The sequence below is a fragment of the Bombina bombina genome, chromosome 1, assembly GCF_027579735.1.
Source record: "Bombina bombina isolate aBomBom1 chromosome 1, aBomBom1.pri, whole genome shotgun sequence".
In the NCBI taxonomy this organism is placed as follows: Eukaryota; Metazoa; Chordata; class Amphibia; order Anura; family Bombinatoridae; genus Bombina; species Bombina bombina.
Window position 1 is genome coordinate 925,924,351 of NC_069499.1, and position 22,581 is coordinate 925,946,931.

Consider the following 22,581-nt stretch of genomic DNA (forward strand, 5'->3'; position numbering starts at 1 on the left):
CAATCATCTAGAGTCGCTAATACCTCCCTGAGCAATAAGCGGAGGTGTTCAAGCTTAAATTTAAAGGCCGTCATATCAGAATCTGTCTGAGGAAGCGTCTTTCCTGAATCAGAAATTTCTCCCTCAGATAACAAATCCCTCACCCCTACTTCAGAACATTGTAAGGGTATATCGGATACGGCTACTAAAGCGTCAGGCGGCTCAGCATTTTTCCTAAACCCAGAGCTGTCCCGCTTTCCTTGTAAACCAGGCAGTTTAGATAAAACCTCTGTGAGGGTTGTATTCATAACTGTGGCCATGTCTTATAAAGTAAAAGAATTTGACGCACTAGAGGTACTTGGCATCACTTGTGCAGGCGTTACTGGTTGTGACACTTGGGGAGGGCTAGATGGCGAACCCTCATTTACTTCTGACTGAGAATCATCTATTGCTCTATTTTTAAGTGCTAATATCTGTTCTTTATAGTTTATAGACATATCAGTACAATTGGGACACATTCTAAGAGGGGGTTCCACAATGGCTTCCAAACATATTAAACAAGGATTTTCCTTGGTGTCAGACATGCTAAACAGGCTAGTAATGTAACAAGCAAGCTTGGAAAACACTGTAATCAAAGTAAAAAACACTTAGAAATAAAACGGTACTGTGCCTTTAAGAGAAAAAAAGCTGCACCAGTTATGCAAAACAGTGTAAAAAAGCAGTAAACTTAACGAAATTTTTACAGTAGCATTTAAAGACTTAGTAACTTTGCACAGCTATGCAAATAAACAATTAACCCTTTAATGGCAAAAACGGATTGAAAAAACGTTAAACCCAGTAAAAAAGACTTTCAGCACCATACCACAGCTCTGCTGTGGCTCCTACCTGCCCTTCAGAACGATTTGTGGGGGAAAAAACTTCTTTAACAACCCTCAAACACAGCAGAAACGATAGGAGAAGCAGTGATATGTCTCAGGGGAAAGGAAACTGCGCAACTGAGGCGCGAAAAAAGGCCCCTCCCACCTCACTCGATGTTTTGAGGCCTACCAGAGAAACACCAGAGTGTCTCTTAATTAACCATGTGAGTTAAAAAACTCAAAACCAAGCCACAATGACTCCTTTAGTCCCTTCAAAAAACGTTATAAATGCATCAAAAAAACAAAACGTTTTTTCCTAACAGTGTCACCAGTAACTAATGAGCCCTTCAAGCAAGCTGAAATTCCTGTTAAAGTATCTGAATACAGCTTACCCTTCCCTCATGGGGATATTGCCAGCCTTTTCTAGATTTAACACAGTCTGTCTAGAAAAATATAGACTGAACATACCTCATACGCAGCTTAGTCTGCAAACCGTTCTCCCAACTGAAGTTTTCCTATACTCTTCAGGCCTTGTGAGAACAGCAGTGGATCTTAGTTACAAAGTGCTAAGATCATCATCCTTCTTGCAGAAATCTTCATCCCTTTTCTGCCAGAGAGTAAATAGTACACAACGGTACCATTTAAAATAATAAACTTTTGCTTGAGAAGTAAAAAACTACATTTTAGTCACCACATAGCTCTTTGCCCTTCCTAGCAGTTAAGCAGGCAGAGAGAATGACTGGGGGTGGAGCTAAGGGGGGAGCTATATAGACAGCTCTGCTGTGGGTGCTCTCTATGCCGCTTCCTGTAGGGAAGGAGAATATCCCACAAGTAAGGATGAATCTGTGGACTCGATACATCTTACAAGAGAAATGAGCGCAGCTTAGTCGCTGGTATTGGTATAACTTGGGCAAATGGATTCCCAAATATTTCTGCAGGGTTCAACATTGGACCAAGATCCAGTCAAGTAGCAGAACTAACTGCTGTTCTAAAAACCATTGAAATGGCTATTGAACAAGGTATTCAGGAATTTGTGAATAGACAGTTTTGTTGAATACCTGCCAGCTTGGAAAAGAAATGACATGAAGAAAACTAACAACAAACCAGTCAAACATGGCAAGTTGTTCTGTGAAATTGATAAGCTAGTGGTGTCAAATGGTTTAACCATACACTGGAAAAAGACCAAGGGTCATTCCAGAACTCAAGGTCCTGATAAGGAAGGCAATGATCTTGCGGATTCATTAGCCAAACAAGGAGCCATAACTGGAGAACTCCTTAATATCGACCATTTAATTGGGGGGAATTCAAGTAGAAGCCATTACCAGAAACCAGGCTACACAACAGAGTAAGCCTAACCTGGTACAATGGAGTCAGGATTCTCCTAGTGAGGACCTGATCACTAGTCAAAAAGAAGATCCCATTGTAGGCATCTTTTATAAACACATAGAAGATCCTGAAAACAACCCCATCTCAAAAGATGATTGCATTGGCAAGGAAGATCTTAATGAAGTGCAGATCACAATTCAAATTACAGGATGGTTTTTTAATTAGAACCTCAGAGGTCTCATGCTTCAACATGCCCATGATGCTCCCACATCTGGTCATCGTGGTGCAAAATTAACATATGAAATATTGTGTGATTACTCCTTTTGGCCGCATATGTTGAAGGATGTTCAAACCTACTGTCAAGGTTGTTTAATCTGTCCACAGTTCCAACCCACTGCACCAAAGCACAGCGCACCATTGCAGAAAAGGGGGATGGTAATGCCATGGTCAGATATACAAATTGATTTTATTGGTCCGGTAATTAGGTCATCAAGAGGCAACAGATACATGTTGACAGTAACATGCCTATTCACTAAATGGGTAGAGTGCATCAGTGCACCTAACAATAGTGCAGAAACCTGCGCAGCATTGCTCATCAACCACATATTTTCCAGATTTGGTTTGCCCCAAAGAATCGAATCCGATCGGGGAACCCACTTCACTAGCGAAGTGATAACCAAAATGTTGAAAATACAAGGGGTTAAAAGAAAGCTCCATATTGCATATAGAGCTGCCTCAAGTGGTGGTGTAGAGCATTACAAACAGTCCATTGTGAAAATCCTCAAAAAGTTTGTGAGTGAAACGGGTAAAGACTGGGATGTAGAATTACCTCTAATCCCAATGGCATTAAGAGCAACTCCAAGTAATGCTACTAAGATGTTACCTTTTGAACTGATGACTGGTAGAAGAATGGTTCTACCTCAGCATTTACTGTATCGCACCTCAGACCAAAATTTAAATAAAATGCTGCCACTACACATCAGTTTGTAGAGAACTTGAGGAAGCATCTGCAATATGCTTTTGCATTTGCTCAGAGAAACATAGAGAAGGCCGCAACTGCTGCTTAAACTTATTATGATCTTAAAACGTCCAAAAAGGAATATGAAGTAAACGATAAAGTTTATCTTTATAACTTTGGTAGAGATCAGGTTAAGGAGAAGAAATTTCTTTCATCATGGAAGGGTCCTTTTGTCATTACGGACAAAATATCTCCAGTGGCCTATAAAATAAGGATCCCCAAAAATGATAGTTTTATAGATAAATAGGTTCATATTAATCAGTTACGAGCGTGCCATCCTAGGTCCCAATTACAAGTCATAGAGGGGGAATTAAATGATATACCTGCACCACAGTAGTGAAGGGTAGAAGACCCGGTAGAAATAAAGTAGCTCAGTGGGTCAAGAATTTAAATGCTTGATGATATGTTTAAAGGATGAATTCCAGATACTCGTCTCAGTTATCTCTTCCTAGTAAAAATTTGATCCGATCCAGACCTGATGATGAAGAGAATGACGCCATCAGAGGAGGAACAGACGTTGTGTGCCCAGATTGAAGGACTACACTTCAATCCAGAGATCTACAGGAAGACAGCAGGAACTCATCAGACGACAGCAGGATCCCTTAAGATGACAACAGGAATCCAGCAGATGTCGGCAGGAGCCCACCAGATGATGGGAGGAACCCACCAGATGATGGCAGGAACCCACCAGATGGCAGCAGGAACCCACCAGATGACAGCAGGATCCCACCAGATGACAGCAGGAGAACACCAGATGACAGCGGAGGTTCTGCCAGTGACCGAACTCCAGGAGGAAGGGGATACCACCCCTTAAAGAGTCCACAGGACTGAAGATTGACAAATGCCACAATATTTTAAGGCATTCTGATAAACCCCAAAAGAGAGTCAACATGCTTCCAAAGGACACAATGATTAAGGGAGTGCCTTGGAGTTACATGAAAATCTTCCAAACTCAAAGGGGGTTACTATAGGATTACACTTCCTGCACCAAATGCACAATGGGGTGCCGCCATAAAGCCGGGAGGTGAACTGAAATCCTCAGCTTGACAGGCAGTTATTTGGCCTATACCTGGGATGATCCGTTGAGATAAAAACTCAATACAAGAGGTTTTGAAATTGTTGCTCTATCCGGATCCGATAACAGGTTGATCACACGTGATCCATCATCTTGCTGCCGGCTCCACTATGAAATTTCCAAACCTGTCTAGTATTCTTAGCCGGAGATTCCTCTCCCCTGATGCTGCAGAGCGGCCAGGAAATGGAGAGGGGTCGCTGACTGAGGATACCAGACGTCGAGCATACCCAGCCTGCATGTTTGCTTTCAAGGATCTAAAAGCAAGAACCTAAAATCTGTTTGACAATAGCCTTCCCACACAAATTGCATTGAATCTAGGTCAATTCCTCTGCATGTCTCTGACATCCAGAGAATTTGAAAAGGGGGAATATGTTACATCATCTGTGGGGAGCTGTCTATATCAGAAGAATTATTTTATCAAATTATAAAAAGAATTAATTTGATACAGGAAATGTATTTAAAATCATCTTGGATCTGGCATTCTAATTAAAGGGCCACTGTAAGTAAATATTTTCTATGCCTGTTACTAACTAACTACCCCAAATACACTTTTTATCAATAGCATTTCATTAACATATCTCTACCGTATATCAGAAATCTTGTCTGCAAATTTAATTGTTTTCCAAATCCACTACGTGGGTATCCTTTGCTCTGTACCAATCCGTTTACAATACCTAGGTTTCAAAATGGCGCTTTAAACACAATTTCATTGGTTTAAGTATTTTGAACACGCAGTGCTGAAAATAGTGGGCAGGATAACGTGACATCATCGGGGAATAAAAGATATAACTTTTATAACGTTATGAAACTTCGTTTTGGAGAAAATATAGGTCAGTGGGTTTTAACCCTTTAAGGACACAGCTTTCAGTTTGCTCAATTGTTTTATGACGGAAAAATTCCGTCATATGTCCTTAAGAGGTTAATTAATGTTTATTAACTTTAATATGTTAGTTGTTTGGCTTAAAAATTATAACAGAAAGTAATCCTTTAAGCAAGAGCATTTGGCTAACAATTATCTTGGATCACATGTGTCAAAAGGTTATCTCTTGCCAGGAAGAACCCCTGCTGTTTGTAAACGCAAGAAAAAATAATAATAATCAGATAACAAAAAGCATGTGTCCAGGAGTTACCTGAACAGGATATCACCTGGGGGGGGGCTTTACCAACAGAACAGAGAGGACTGTTGTCCCAACTCAAGGGAGTGGAGTCCCTTTGTCTAAGATTTTGTTTATGCTCTGGTGGAATGAATTACAAACAAATGGGCTCTCACTCATATGTTAATGAGATACTTGCTAGTCTAAATAACCAAACTCAAACACTTCCTAAAATGAACTGTGGCACAACAATGCCTATTAAAGGCGCCTCTCTTTTTTGTCTCTCTACTTCCTGATTAAAAAAAGATAGTGTGTCAGGGCCCCTGGAATAATTGAGATTATAGAGAATTTTAATTAATGCATTTACTCTGGGGATTAAGGAACTGGGACCTCCTGCACGCTTCCATACATCATTAAATTAAAGAGACATAAAACCCAATTTAAAGGGACATAATACTCATGCTAAATCACTTGAAAGTGAGGCAGCATAGCTGTGAAAAGATGACATGAAAATAGCACCTGAATATCTATATGTATTAAAGGGAAGGTATTTTACCTCACAATTTCTTCAGCTCACCAGAGTAAGTGCTCTGTGAACATTTATATTTCAGCTGCTGTCCAGCTAAAAGTAAAAAAAAAACCCAAAACAATAGCCAATCAGCATCAGCAGTGCTGAGGTCATGCATTGCTTTGCTGTGATCTCATGAGATTTTACTGAAATTTTGTGAGGTTTCATAGTAAACGTCCTTAAACTGAATAGGAAAATAACATGACTGTGCCTGCACAGGACTAGCATCATGATTGAATGCTTAAAGACTCTTTACAGCGGTGTGTGAAATTTTGAGGTAAAATATTTTCCTTTTTTATGAGGGATCCCTAGAGCAGTAATATTCAAATACTGTGCCGTGGCACACTAGTGAGTGAGTAGAGATTGTCAGGTGTGCCACTGTCACAGACTGACAGGCTCATCAGGCAGACGTCAACATTTACACAGGGCGGGCCGGCCGGCAGCTGCACAGAGCCGAATTGGGCCGCCACATATCAGTATTGTTTTAGTAAGTTGTTACTTAATGAGTGCACTGTGTGCAAGCAGGCTGCCTCCCTAAGCTGTATATTTACTAATAACTAAGTTAGTGCACTGTGCACAGCGCAGCACCCCCCCCCCCAACACATGTGCATTGTGCTGGCCAGTGGCCACCACCTCTGCTTATTAGTCAGTCAGTGCGCGCCATGAAGGAGGAGCAAGTGCAACGCGCGGGACATGATATTATACAGAGCGGGACAGCCAGGCGTACTTGGTTGCAGGCTGGCAGCAAGCAATTGTGTTAGGATCTGGACTGAGTCTGACTGGGGATCTTCTTACCGGTAAGACCAGGTGCGGAACTACTAGCTTCAGCACAACAAATTTTTATTTTTTTCAACTACCCCCCCTTTCAGAATGTCTTGCGCCCCCCCCACACACGCCCACCCCTCCTTCATCTGCCTGTCCCGCTGTCTCCTACTCCTGACAATTTTAAATCAGAGCATTGCCATGGTAACTTGTGGCAACGCTATGGTTTAAAACTGTAATTTCCTGCTGAGCGGGAAAGAAGGAGCTGCCTGTGCCGTACTGTGAAGTGCTCAGTCAGTGCATTACAAGTCAGTGACTGTGTCACCATGACTAGCAAAGCTAACGCCGGCACAGAGCTGCCTGCAGTGCAGATTAAAGGTATGTGTCCTCAGTTTGATTTGGTAATGGTACCACTGCTACTTCTGAGTTCAGAACCTGCCTTTCTCCCCTGTGTCTCTCTCCCTCCCTTTCTCCCCTGTGTCTCTCTCCCTCCCTTCCTCCCCTGTGTCTCTCTCCCTCCCTTTCTCCCCTGTATCTCTCTCCCTCCCCCTGTCTCTCTTCCTCCTGTCTCTCCCCTCTATTTCTCCATCCTGTGTCTCCCTCTCTCTCTCTATGCTGTCTCTCTCTCCTGTGTCTCCCTCTCTCTATGCTGTCTCTCTCTCTCTCTCCTGTGTCTCTCTCCCTCCCTTCCTCCCATGTGTCTCTCTCCCTCCCCTCTAGATTTGGCAATACAGTTGTAGTGACTGCCATGCTAATAAAGCTTAATTTAATTGACTAAAATTTACTAAATTGTGTGTGTATGTATATATATATATTATATGCTGTATATATATACATATATCTACATATATATGTATATGTGTGGTTTTGTAAAATTTTGGGATGGTGGGGTGCCACATGATTTTTTTAATGTAAAAAAAATGTGCCGTGGCAAAAAAAAGGTTGAAAATCACTGCCCTAGAGCATGCAGAAAACATAAAGCATGTACTTATAGTCTAATATGGCTGCACTCTGTTTAAGAATTTAGCAGTGCTGAAACTAGGGCTGCTGAAGTGACTGCAAGGTTTCTGAGACTATGGTTGTTCCTAATCTATTTAAGAGTTTAGTGAATTAGGTGTATAGAATAACATAAGAATAGATGAAGCTGGAGAGACCTCTTGGGGCCCGAGGATCTAAAATTCTTTGTTTGGTGAGATTATCTAAGATGTCTTGTCACTCAGTACAGTGTGGTCCCTCAAAGAATTGTTGAAAGGCAAATTTTAGGCTGATAGCTGTTATCTAACTATGCGGGTTCTGGATATAAAGGCGACACACACATTATCTTATAATGCTTAAAAAAAAAAAAAAGCTTTTGTGTGATTTCTCTCCAGGCCAGTGAGTTTTCGATCATACCATTAGCTTTCCAAAAACATTTTCAACATTTTATATACAGTGACGTAATATCCGCATAAGTGATATGGGTGCAAAGCCCTTACATTTATAGTACACTTCGTCTTGACATTTTCTTTACAATTTCTATAGGTTTTATTTCTCTATAGATTTTATATCTCTGAAAAACGTAATCAGTGTTTTGAATAAATAAATGGTATAAAGGTCATCCAGTATCAATCACATCTCTTTAAATTCTCAAAACATATTCACAGATGACAGGATGGAAACAAAAATGTAAAGTTTGTTAATATTAATAAAAAAAGTTAAAAGAAACAAGGGAAACTAAAAACATTTATTTTATGCATACTTGGTAATACTAGTAAAATGTGGAACCCACATAAAGTCATTATAATAATTATATACATACATTATAAACATTCTGCTTTTTTTAAATTTTTTCATGTCAACAGAAGTAACAAAAATATGAAATCCTACAGTTTACTGTAAGACAATATTATATACACACAGCCAGTCTGATAATTAATGTTTTTGTGTATGTATGAATGCATGTAATTATATATAGAATCATTTAACTGTATAGTGCTGACAAAGTCCAGAGCATGAGTAGAAATACACAAAGGCATTCATTTATAGTAAAAATATAGCTATATAAACAAATTAAAATAAAGAAAACAAATAATTAAATAATGAGGAGGGCCCTGCTCTGAGGAGCTTTCAATCTACAGGTGAGGAGCCAGAATGTGTGGGGTTGCTTATCATGCAACCTTTTATTTGTGGCAGGGTTAAAGTGAAGGTAAACTATTAAAAACAGGGGCACTTTAATTCATCAAAGTTTACAAAACAGCCGTTTTGTTAAAAAAATTACCTTTTTTTCTTTTCACTGCTACAGCAGCTTCCTCCACCCAGAGATCCTCTATTCACACGTCAGCAATGACTAATCCTGCTTCCTCCAATCACAGCATGGCCTCAGGCAATGACTACCCTGGGGGGAAAGCTGTGATTGGAGGAAGCAGGATTAATCATTGCTGACGTGTGAATAGAGGATCTCTAGGTGGTGGAAGCTGCTGTAGCAGTGAAAAGGAAAAAAGGTAATTTGTTTACCAAAATGTCTGCTTTGTAAACTTTGATGAATGAAAGTGACCCTGTTTTTAATAGTATTTTTAAATAACGGGCTTTCATTCATCAAAGTTTATCTTCACTTTAAAGATTTTTTTATTTTTGGCAGTTACAAAAAAAACTTTCATGGAATAGGTTAAACCTCTCTAAATAGAAGGGTTTTCAATGAGCACTTGAAGCTATGCAAGGTGAGAGACTGTCTGATGGAGCAGGGTATACTGTTCTAGAGAGTAGACATGGGTCGTAGAAGTAAGAGTTGGAACGTAGGAATGACGGGAACAAACTAATTTAGGTAACAGATTGTGGCTCAGGGAGTATTGAAAGATAAATTAGGAAATATAGTTGGTGCAAGGTTGCTGAAACCTTTATAGTTTAGGGTCAATGTTTTGAATTTGATTCCTAAACACATAGTAAAACAGTGTATGGGTTTGAAGACAGGAGAAGCTGATGCATACATACATACACATATAGAATTCTATCAGTTATTTGCATATAAAGGTGTGAGTTTGACAGTATGTGAAATGTATCATTATTTATACAAATATTTGTGAGAACACAGAAAGCTATATGTATACTATTTATTCATATACAAATTTATAAATGCACAGATATTGATTAGAGTTAATTATATATATTTTTTAGAAATTTGTAGGTACTGTCAGCCAAGTTTGTTGCCATCCAGCCAAGTCAGTAGCTGAGCATTTGGTTCTGTATTCTGTTTTACCATTCTCAATTTTTACGGTGGATTTGGGAAGCTGATACGGTTCTCTGGGAGTTGAAATGTAGACTGTTGCCAAATATAAATTAGTAGCGTTTAAACAAGACAATGGTAGGATCCATGTAGCACTAAATATTCTGGACTGACTAGGAAAGCTTGAGTTGAGAGATTCCTGAGAATGGATGTAAAATCATTTGAAAACATACTTAGTTCAAGGTATGCCATATTTACAAATATTAGTATGTCCATTGCAAGATCAGTACAGTATGAAATGTAATATCAGTGAAAGAAGCAAGTCTTACAAATCTTGTCATATTGGGTACGTGCTAGAGATGGAAATTGACTTAGATATTTTGATTTTCCCAGACTAAGTGGTCATTTAAAGCTTTATGCAGACAGGCAGATTAGCAATTTTGTTATTTGTCTGCTCTTAAACCACTTACAGACAGATCTTATTACAGAATTATACCCCCTACACCTTTGAGAAGAGCCAGGGTGCCCGATGTTTTAGGACAACTGACCGATTATGTTAATTTTTGGAGCATCATACCAAGACTGATCATACTGCATTCTTACTCTACAAATATAGAGGTGCCAGACATACATTTCATTAAGATGAATAAACTGAACCTGACTATAAAAAAATAAGTTGTTGTCTGATGTGACTAAGCCAGTAAGTTATACAAGTACCTTGTATTTGTAAATTAAAACTAGTAGTGCAGGAATGCTGAGATAAATGGGTAGTCCCTCCAGGTAATCTGAGCCTAATATGGTACACATGGCTGATATCTATAACTCCTCAAGGAGTGTGTAGACACGAGATGATATCTGCAGTTATGAGGTTTATGGTCTTTATAGTCTGCACCTCACGTGCCCTGGCCCCCTGCCTAAAACGTATTTTCCTACATTAATAAACAGTAGGTCATAGTCTCCTCTTAAGATCTGTTGGTACAGATTTGGTTGGTGGGTGAGCTGTGAAGATTATCATGCTTGTTGAAGGATCATCCATTGAAGTAACCATGCAAAGATGCCAGACGACAGGCTGAACTGTGCAAGATAAGCTGAACCTCTCAGAGTTTCCTTGTTGGTCTCTCCGGTATCGTACCCTCTCATGCTGTTCTTTCTGGAGCTGCATAGATCATGCAAGTTGCCCTGGTACTGGATTTTCCTGGATTCCTGACGCAAAGATTCCCAAATAGCTGCTGCTTCCTCAGGACAGTTAACTAGAACATTACTGGCGCACTTGTGAAACTCATCCCAAGACCTACAAAAAGATAATGAGAAACAGTGGATGATATCAGTACAGTTGTTAAAGCTAAAACAGTATTTAACCTTAAACCATCTAATGTGTGAAATGACTCTGGATATAGATTTAAAATACATTCACACACATAAGCAATTATCAATAAAATTAGAACACAATCACATAAGGACATACATTTTTTTCTATTCACATAATTAGAGCATTCATTTTTTAGCATTACTGAATATGGGCTAAATTTTGAGTGGAGCGCAAAAACATAATTTATGCTTACCTGATAAATTCCTTTCTCCTGTAGTGTAGTCAGTCCACGGGTCATCATTACTTCTGGGATATTAACTCCTCCCCAACAGGAAGTGCAAGAGGATCACCCAAGCAGAGCACCTATATAGCTCCTCCCCTCTACGTCACACCCAGTCATTCGACCGAGAACCAAACGAGAAAGGAGAAACTATAGGGTGCAGTGGTGACTGGAGTATAATTTAAAAATTTAGACCTGCCATAAAAAACAGGGCGGGCCGTGGACTGACTACACTACAGGAGAAAGGAATTTATCAGGTAAGCATAAATTATGTTTTCTCCTGTTAAGTGTAGTCAGTCCACGGGTCATCATTACTTCTGGGATACCAATACCAAAGCTAAAGTACACGGATGACGGGAGGGACAGGCAGGATCTTTATACGGAAGGGACCACTGCCTGAAGAACCTTTCTCCCAAAAACAGCCTCCGAAGAAGCAAAAGTGTCAAATTTGGAAAATTTGGAAAAAGTATGAAGAGAAGACCAAGTTGCAGCCTTGCAAATCTGTTCAACAGATGCCTCATTCTTAAAGGCCCAAGTGGAAGCCACAGCTCTAGTAGAATGAGCTGTAATTCTTTCAGGAGGCTGCTGTCCAGCAGTCTCATAGGCTAAACGTATTATGCTACGAAGCCAAAAAGAGAGAGAGGTAGCAGAAGCTTTTTGACCTCTCCTCTGTCCAGAATAAACGACAAACAGGGAAGAAGTTTGTCGAAAATCTTTAGTTGCCTGTAAATAAAATTTCAGGGCATGGACTACATCTAGATTGTGCAGAAGTCGTTCCTTCTTTGAAGAAGGGTTAGGACACAATGATGGAACAACAATCTCTTGATTGATATTCTTGTTAGTGACAACCTTAGGTAAGAACCCAGGTTTAGTACGCAGAACTACCTTATCTGAATGAAAAATCAGATACGGAGAATCACAATGTAAGGCTGATAACTCAGAGACTCTACGAGCCGAGGAAATAGCCATCAAAAACAGAACTTTCCAAGATAACAATTTAATATCAATGGAATGAAGGGGTTCAAACGGAACACTCTGTAAAACGTTAAGAACTAAATTTAAGCTCCATGGTGGAGCAACAGTTTTAAACATAGGCTTAATCCTGGCCAAAGCCTGGCAAAAAGCCTGAACGTCTGGAACTTCTGACAGATGTTTGTGTAAAAGAATGGACAGAGCTGAGATCTGTCCCTTTAAGGAACTAGCAGCTAAACCATTTTCTAAACCCTCTTGTAGAAAAGACAATATCCTAGGAATCCTAACATTACTCCATGAGTAACTCTTGGATTCGCACCAATGTAAGTATTTACGCCATATTTTATGGTAAATCTTTCTGGTAACAGGTTTCCTAGCCTGTATTAGGGTATCAATTACTGACTCCGAAAATCCACGCTTTGATAAAATCAAGCGTTCAATTTCCAAGCAGTCAGCTTCAGAGAAATTAGATTTTGATGTTTGAAAGGACCCTGAATTAGAAGGTCCTGTCTCAGAGGCAGAGACCAAGGTGGACAGGATGACATGTCCACTAGATCTGCATACCAGGTCCTGCGTGGCCACGCAGGCGCTATTAGAATCACCGATGCTCTCTCCTGTTTGATCCTGGCAATCAATCGAGGAAGCATCGGGAAGGGTGGAAACACATAGGCCATCCCGAAGGTCCAAGGTGCTGTCAAAGCATCTACCAGGACCGCTCCCGGGTCCCTGGACCTGGACCCGTAACAAGGGAGCTTGGCGTTCTGGCGAGACGCCATGAGATCTATCTCTGGTTTGCCCCAAAGTCGAAGTATTTGGGCAAAGACCTCCGGATGGAGTTCCCACTCCCCCGGATGAAAAGTCTGACGACTTAGGAAATCCGCCTCCCAGTTCTCCACTCCAGGAATGTGGATCGCTGACAGGTGGCAAGAGTGAGACTCTGCCCAGCGAATTATCTTTGATACTTCCATCATCGCTAGGGAGCTTCTTGTCCCTCCTTGATGGTTGATGTAAGCTACAGTCGTGATGTTGTCCGACTGAAACCTGATGAACCCCCGAGTTGTCAACTGAGGCCAAGCCAGAAGGGCATTGAGAACTGCTCTCAATTCCAGAATGTTTATTGGAAGGAGACTCTCCTCCTGAGTCCATGATCCCTGAGCCTTCAGGGAATTCCAGACAGCGCCCCAACCTAGTAGGCTGGCGTCTGTTGTTACAATTGTCCAATCTGGTCTGCTGAATGGCATCCCTCTGGACAGATGTGGCCGAGAAAGCCACCATAGAAGAGAATTTCTGGTCTCTTGATCCAGATTCAGAGTAGGGGACAAATCTGAGTAATCCCCATTCCACTGACTTAGCATGCACAATTGCAGAGGTCTGAGATGTAGGCGTGCAAAGGGGACTATGTCCATTGCCGCTACCATTAAGCCGATCACCTCCATGCATTGAGCCACTGACGGGTGTTGAATGGAATGAAGGACACGGCAAGCATCTTGAAGCTTTATTAACCTGCCTTCTGTCAGGTAGATCTTCATTTCTACAGAATCTATAAGAGTCCCCAAGAAGGGAACTCTTGTGAGTGGAAAGAGAGAACTTTTCTCTTCGTTCACCTTCCACCCATGTGACCTTAGAAAAGCCAGTACTAATTCTGTATGAGACTTGGCAGTTTGAAAGCTTGACGCTTGTATCAGAATGTCGTCTAGGTACGGAGCCACCGAAATTCCTCGCGGTCTTAGTACCGCCAGAAGAGCGCCCAGAACCTTTGTGAAGATTCTTGGAGCCGTAGCCAATCCGAATGGAAGAGCTACAAACTGGTAATGCCTGTCTAGGAAGGCAAACCTTAGATACCGGTAATGATCTTTGTGAATCGGTATGTGAAGGTAAGCGTCCTTTAAGTCCACTGTGGTCATGTACTGACCCTTTTGGATCATGGGTAAGATTGTCCGTATAGTTTCCATTTTGAACGATGGAACTCTTAGGAATTTGTTTAGGAACTTTAAATCCAATATTGGTCCGAAGGTTCCCTCTTTTTTGGGAACCACAAACAGATTTGAGTAAAACCCTTGTCCGTGTTCCGACCGCGGAACTGGGTGGATCACTCCCATTAGTAAAAGGTCTTGTACACAGCGTAGAAACGCCTCTTTCTTTATCTGGTTTGTTGACAACCTTGAAAGGTGAAATCTCCCTTGTGGAGGAGAAGCTTTGAAGTCCAGAAGATATCCCTGAGATATGATCTCCAACGCCCAGGGATCCTGGACATCTCTTGCCCAAGCCTGGGCGAAGAGAGAGAGTCTGCCCCCCACTAGATCCGTTTCCGGATCGGGGGCCCTCACTTCATGCTGTCTTAGGGGCAGCAGCAGGTTTTCTGGCCTGCTTGCCCTTGTTCCAGGTCTGGTTAGGTTTCCAGCCTTGTCTGTAGCGAGCAACAGCTCCTTCCTGTTTTGGAGCAGAGGAAGTTGATGCTGCTCCAGCCTTGAAGTTACGAAAGGCACGAAAATTAGACTGTCTAGCCCTTGGTTTGGCTCTGTCTTGAGGCAGGGCATGGCCTTTACCTCCCGTAATATCAGCGATAATTTCTTTCCAACCGGGCCCGAATAATGTCTGCCCCTTGAAAGGTATGTTAAGTAATTTAGATTTAGAAGTTACATCAGCTGACCAGGATTTTAGCCACAGCGCTCTGCGCGCCTGAATGGCGAATCCGGAATTCTTAGCCGTAAGTTTAGTTAAATGTACGACGGCATCAGAAATAAATGAATTAGCTAGCTTAAGGATTTTAAGCTTGTGTGTAATCTCATTTAATGGAGCTGAGTCAAGGGTCTCTTCCAGAGACTCAAACCAAAATGCTGCCGCAGCCGTGACAGGCGCAATGCATGCAAGGAGTTGCAATATAAAACCTTGTTGAACAAACATTTTCTTAAGGTAACCCTCTAACTTTTTATCCATTGGATCTGAAAAGGCACAGCTATCCTCCACCGGGATAGTGGTACGCTTAGCTAAAGTAGAAACTGCTCCCTCCACCTTAGGGACCGTTTGCCATAAGTCCCGTGTGGTGGCGTCTATTGGAAACATCTTTCTGAATATAGGAGGGGGTGAGAAAGGCACACCGGGTCTATCCCACTCCTTAGTAACAATTTCAGTAAGTCTCTTAGGTATAGGAAAAACGTCAGTACTCGACGGTACCGCAAAATATTTATCCAACCTACACATTTTCTCTGGTATTGCAACTGTGTTACAATCATTCAGAGCCGCTAACACCTCCCCTAGTAATACACGGAGGTTTTCCAGCTTAAACTTAAAATTTGAAATGTCTGAATCCAGTTTATTTGGATCAGATCCGTCACCCGCAGAATGAAGCTCTCCGTCCTCATGTTCTGCAAATTGTGACGCAGTATCTGACATGGCCCTAATATTATCAGCGCACTCTGTTCTCACCCCAGAGTGATCTCGCTTACCTCTAAGTTCTGGTAATTTAGACAAAACTTCAGTCATAACATTAGCCATGTCCTGTAGTGTGATTTGTAATGGCCGCCCTGAAGTACTCGGCGTTACAATATCACGCACCTCCCGAGCGGGAGATGCAGGTACTGACACGTGAGGCAAGTTAGTCGGCATAACTTCCCCCTCGTTGTTTGGTGAATGATGTTCAATTTGTACAGAATGACTTTTATTTAAAGTAGCATCAATGCAATTAGTACATAAATTTCTATTGGGCTCCACCTTGGCTTTTGCACATATAGCACAGAGATATTCCTCTGAGTCAGACATGTTTAACAAACTAGCAATTAAACTAGCAAGCTTGGAAATACTTTTCACTCAATTTACAAGTAATATGAAAAACGCACTGTGCCTTTAAGAAGCACAGAAAAAAATTATGACAGTTGAATAACAATGAACCGGAGAAATTATAAAAACCAAATTTTTCCCTGTAAAGGCATAAATTTAGCAAAGGATTGCCCCCATTAGTAATGGATAACTAACCCTTAATAGCAGAAAAAAATGTACAAAATATAAACGTTTTTTATCACAGTCAAAGCACAATCTCACAGGTCTGCTGTGAGTGATTACCTCCCTCAAAATAATTTTTGAAGATCCTTGAGCTCTGTAGAGACGATCCGGATCATGCAGGGAGAGAAACAGACTTTTGACTGAATTTTTGATGCGTAGCAAAAGCGCCAAAATAGGCCCCTCCCCCTCACACACAGCAGTGAGGGAAGTTCAGTAAACTGTCTTAAATTAAAATAAACGACAGCCAAGTGGAAAAACAGTGCCCAAAACTATTTTTCACCCAGTACCTCAGATAATTAAACAATTTAGCATGCCAGCAAAAACGTTTAAAATCAAATAACATGAAATGTCATTAAACAGCCTGTTGCTAGACGTTCCCACTGCAAGTTAGGCTAAAAGTTATATGCATATAGTATTATTCCAGTGAAGTGCCATTCCCCAGAATACTGAAGTGTACACATATATACATAACAGCCTGATACCAGTTGCTACTACTGCATTTAAGGCTGAACTTACATTATATCGGTATTGGCAGTATTTTCTCAGTCAATTCCATTCCTCAGAAAATAATATACTGCAACATACCTCTTTGCAGGTGAACCTGCCCGCTGTCCCCTGATCTGAAGTTTACCTCACTCCTCAGAATGGCCGAGAACAGCAAAATGAATCTTAGCTACGCCGGCTAAAATCATCCAAAAACTCAGGTAGATTCTTCTTCAAATTCTACCTGAGAAGGAACAACACACTCCAGTGCTGTTTTAAAATAACAAACTTTTGATTGAAGAAAACTAAGTATAATCACCACAGTCCTCTCACACATCCTATCTATTAGTTGGGTGCAAGAGAATGACTGGGTGTGACGTAGAGGGGAGGAGCTATATAGCAGCTCTGCTTGGGTGATCCTCTTGCACTTCCTGTTGGGGAGGAGTTAATATCCCAGAAGTAATGATGACCCGTGGACTGACTACACTTAACAGGAGAAATTGTGCTTTCAAGAGTGCGATATTTGTGCTCCACTCTAATACTAGCGCACGCAAATGTTACCTGGTATTACAAGTTAGGCGCTCACAAGAGCACTCTTCCATAGGCTCCAATGGGAGCCTTGTTCTGATGCTGTGAGACACGGCAAAGAACCTAGCACAGCGCAGGGGGCAAGTTGCACAGCGTTCGGCAGCAAATTTAAAATATATATGTATATGATCCTACCCCCTCACTGCTACTCCCTATCTCTTACCCTTACTATACTCACACACATTTTCATACTCTCCCTCAGCAATGATATATTTTACTTATCTCTTAAACATGCACTAATCACACCTATCCTTAAAAAAACTCTCTCTCAACCCCACCTTCCTATCCAACTACCACTCCTTCTTGCCTCATAACTTCTGGAAAGGCTAGTATATACATATTTAGCACATTTCCTCACATTAAACTCCCTCCTTAATCCATGGCAACACTCCACAGAGACAGCAATCATTAAGGTGATTAATGACCTTCTTACAGCAAAATCGAATGACCAATTATCTCTGCTCCAAACTCCATCTCTTGCTCCAAACTCTCCAATCCTTCAACATTTGTGACACAGTCCTCTTGTGATTCTCCTCCTACCTGTGTCACTAACATTTTAATATTTCTTCTTGGATGTCCACTCACTAGCTCCTTATACCCCCTTCTTCTAAAAGCTCTACCCCCCCATCTTTCTATAACTATTGGTGATAACATTATTACCCCTAACCTGCATGTCGATGTCTTGGGGTCAATATTTGACTCAGATCTTTCTTTCTTCCCTCGCATCCATTCTTTGGCCAATTCCTACTGTTTCCACCTTAAAAACATCTCCACAATTCTACACTTCCTCAAATTAGTCACAACTAAGATTTTAACCCACTCTCTCATAATTTCCCGCCATGACTATTGCAACTCCATCCTCTCTGGTCTCCCTAGCTGTACTACTATCTTCTTTACAATCCATTATGAATGCCAGGCGGATCTTCTTTACACGTCACAATTCATACCACTCACTCTCTCTATATATATATGCGTCACTTGCATTGAAGTTCCAGTTTACGGCGGTGACCGTATGAAGAGGATGCTCCGCGCCGGATGTCTTCAGGATGGACCTGCTCTGTGCTGGATGGATGAAGATAGAAGATGCAGTCTGGATGAAGATTTCTTGCCGCTTGGATGAGGACTTCTCCGGCTGCATGAAGATGGAAGAGGCCGCCCGGATGAAGACTTCTTGACGTCTGGATGATCACTTCTCCGGATGGATAGATCCTTCAAGTGGGACTTCAAGAACTGTAAGTGGATCGTCGAGGGTTAGTGTTAGGTTTTTTTTAAGGGTTTTTTGGGTAAGTTTTATTTTTAGATTAGCGTCTGGGCATGTAAAAGAGCTAAATGCCCTTTTAAGGGCAATGCTCATTCAAATGCCCTTTTCAGGGAATGGGGATCTTAGGTTATTTTAGATAGGTTTTTTATTTGGGGGGGTTGGTTGGTTGGGTGGAGGGTTTAACTGTTGGGGGGGTGTTTGTATTTTTTTGCAATGTAAAAGAGTTGTTATCTTTGGGGCAATGCCCCACAAAAGGTCCTTATAAGGGCCATTGGTAATTTATTGTAGGCTAGGGTTTTTTTTTATTTGGGGGGGGGGGGCTTTTTTATTTTGATAGGGCTATTAGATTAGGTGTAATTCTTTTGTATTTTTGATCATTTGTTTTTTTATTTTTCGTAATTTAGTGTTTGTTTTTTTTGTAACTTAGCGTTTGTTTTTTTCTGTAATTTAGTACTTTTAATAATGTTTAATAGTATATTTAAATAAGTTGAGTAGGGTTAGGTTTCTTTAATATGTAATTTAGTTTATTTAATTGGTATTTTAATTTAATCGTAGTATAATAGGGTAGGTTAATTAATAGTTTAAAATAGTTTATTTTAATTATACAGGTAAGTTTTAATTTATATTAAGATAGGGATGTTGTAATTTTAATTTAAAGTTAGGGGGTTGTTAGGTTTAGGGGTTAATAGCTTAATTTAGTTTTTGGAGATGTGGGGGGCTGACTGTTTAGGGGCTACTAGGTTTAGTTATTGGTGGTGATGTGGGAGGCCAGAGGTTTAGGGGTTAATAAGTTTATTTAGTGGCGGCGGTGTCAGGAACGGTGGAATAGGAGTTAATACATTTTATTTAGGTGTCGGCGATGTCGGGGACGGTAGATTAGGGGTGTTTAGACTCAGGGTTTATGTTAGGTGTAAACGTTACTTGTTTTCTATCTTAGAAATCAATGGGTTATAGTTCTTTGTCTTGCAACATCAAACATAAGCTTTCACTGCTTTCAGACTCCTATTGATTTCTAAGGCATCAGCGGCCTCCAGGGTGGTGGATTGAAAACCAGATACGCTGGGTCGGAAAAGACGCGAGCGTACCTGTTAAAAGTTTGATAACTGGGAAAAAGTGTCAGATAGAGCTGTAATGACGTAAGCATCGATCTGCGTTGGATTGAGATCGCTGGTTTGTATGTTACGTCACGAATTTCAACATTTGCCGGTCTTGAGGCTTTGATAACTAGGTCTGATCAACCTCGCAACAATTACGATGCGAAATTCCGGCGTATTTGCGGTTGACACTTTGATAGATAGGCCTCAGAGCATGCAATTGTAAGCAACATTCTAATTTATTCCTATTATCAATTCTTCGTTCTCTTGGTATTTTTATTTGAAAAAGCAAGAATGTAAGCTTAGGAGAAAGCCCATTTTTGGTTCAGCACCTTGGTAGTGCTTGCTGATTGGTGTCTAAATGTAGGAGGGGCATTAACCACAATTTCCAATCACTCCAATAATATACACCCTACCTAAAATTCACAAGAACTTACAAAATCCACCTGGTAGACCTATTGTTTCAGCTAGGTGTTCACTATTACAACCCCTAGCACAGTTTGTGGATAATTATTTACAACCTTGGGTCAAACAGATGTGTTCCTTTGTACAGGATTCATCTTCCTTCATCAACCATATCATGCAAGTCACAGACATCAGGGACTCAGATTTATTGGTTATACTTGATGTGTCCAGCCTCTACACAGTCATTCCCCATGATCTTGGTATAGCTGCAGTAGCAAAATGTTTGAGAAAGGTACCGTATGTAGGACCAATGGATGTGCTGGTGGATCTACTCACATTTTGTATGGAGAAGAATTATTTCCGCTTTGCGAAAACCTTTTATCTACAAACCTCTGCAAATGCGATGAGGTCCAATGTGGCCCCTTCGCTTGCAAACCTTTTTGGCTGAATATGAATTGGAGATCATGCTCCAAATTGCCTTCTATTGTCGATACACTGAGAACTTGTTTTTAATTTGGAAAGAACTGGATGAACTACTTCAATGCACTACCCAGTACCATCAGGTTCCAATATGTATAAGACACTGAAAGAATTGATTATCTTCATGTGCGGATTTTCAGACAAGATGGTAAACTTGGTACCACTCTTTTCAGAAAAGAGACGGACAGAAACTCAATCTCACATGCCAGGAGCTGTCATTAACCATCTTTGATTCGCAACATCCCTAAAGCCCAATTGTAACGGGTTATCAGAAACAACACGGATTGAGATACTTGCAATATACAGTTAGATGAAATGAGACAACACTTTGAAACATGGGGCTACAAGAGGAAACAACTTAATAAACTTAAAGAGGCCCAATCAGAGACAACACCTAGGAGGAATACTCACCCCAAGAGACTTATGTTAATTACGACATACTCTCCAGATAAATCGAACATCATCAAAGCTATAAGAGAGGAATGGAAATATATACAGTCTGATGTCTCATTAACTTTTCACCAATGGGAGACTCCATGCTTAGCCTACAAGAGAGGTCGCAACCTAAGGGATATTTTGGTCACAACAAATCTCACATCAAAAAAACAAACCCAATCATTGCTAAAAAAGAAGAATGGCTGTTTTAGATGCACTAGTTGCGTCACTTGTAACAACATGGTGAATGGAGTTGGATTCCAACACCCGTATTGTACTAAGAAGTACAAGATTAGATATTTTGTCACCTGCACTACCCAATTTTTTATCTATTTGCTGAATTCAGGGAAAACAGAATAACCGGTGGCACAACATTTCCTGGAAGAAGGCCATACAGTCAAAGACTTGAGATTTATTATTATTATTATCCTCTGAAAAGGGGAGGAATAGAGCCAAACTCCACCTACAGATGGAAGCTTGTTGGATTTTTTAACTTGGAACCCGTGTCCTCAATGTATTAAATATACAGATAGGATGGCAATGTTTTCTGTTGTCTTCACTTTGTACTCTCTGTTTTGTTTTTTTCATTTTCCCATATTTTTTTTAGTTTTCTTTTCATTTTCCCATTCTTTTTCATTCTCCCATATTTTTTAATTTTTACATTTTTATATATATATATATATATATATATATATATATATATATATATATATATATATATATATATATATATATATATATATATATATATAATATAATTTATTTATATTTCTGCTATTGTTGCCATATTGTATAATATTTTACTTTCTCACTAGGAGCAAGACTTGTGCTAGTTTTTGTTTTTTTCTTTATTTTTATCTTTATGTTTATGTTTCATTTTTAACAATTCTTCCAGATTTTTCACATTTCCACTTGTTTTTCACATATCTATATACTCATTCCTCACTTACCCATATAGTGAGTTAAAGATTAGCTTATGACAGGTGATTTAGCCCCTGTAAATATAAGGAGTTATATATCCAGGATATTAGATAGGTAGTTCTGTAATTTATACTCTTGATTTAAGATGAGTTTGATTTAAGATGAGAACGTTTTTGAATATGATTTGTGAGTTTCCAGTTAGGAGATTGAAATAGTATATTATAGTATATTTTTATGAGAGCTTATGAGTTAGCCCTATTTTATTTTGTTGGTTGTAGATACACTTTGGAATTTGTGGAGTTAATTTGATTTTTGAGGTGTCAGCACAGCTAGCAGATAGGGGTAATTAGGTGGTTTATACAGGAAGGCTACCAGCACTCACTTCACGTACTCATAGGGTGGTAACTATGCAGGGCACATTACCTCAACTTCGATCGTCCATAAGAAAGACTGATGCTTATTGTTTGTTTGTTTAC

The 22,581-nt window shown here is 40.3% G+C and overlaps 1 protein-coding gene across 1 annotated transcript in view; it reads right to left on the minus strand.

Annotated features, from left to right (window-relative positions):
• Positions 1 to 8,383: 8,383 nt before the first annotated feature.
• NRN1L (neuritin 1 like) overlaps positions 8,384 to 22,581 on the minus strand; it is a 300,670-nt gene continuing 286,472 nt past the window's right edge. The window contains exon 3 of the mRNA XM_053696123.1: positions 8,384 to 11,169. Within this exon, the coding sequence (XP_053552098.1) occupies positions 10,890 to 11,169 (280 nt within the window). The 3' untranslated portion in view covers positions 8,384 to 10,889. The remainder of the gene's footprint in view (positions 11,170 to 22,581) is intronic.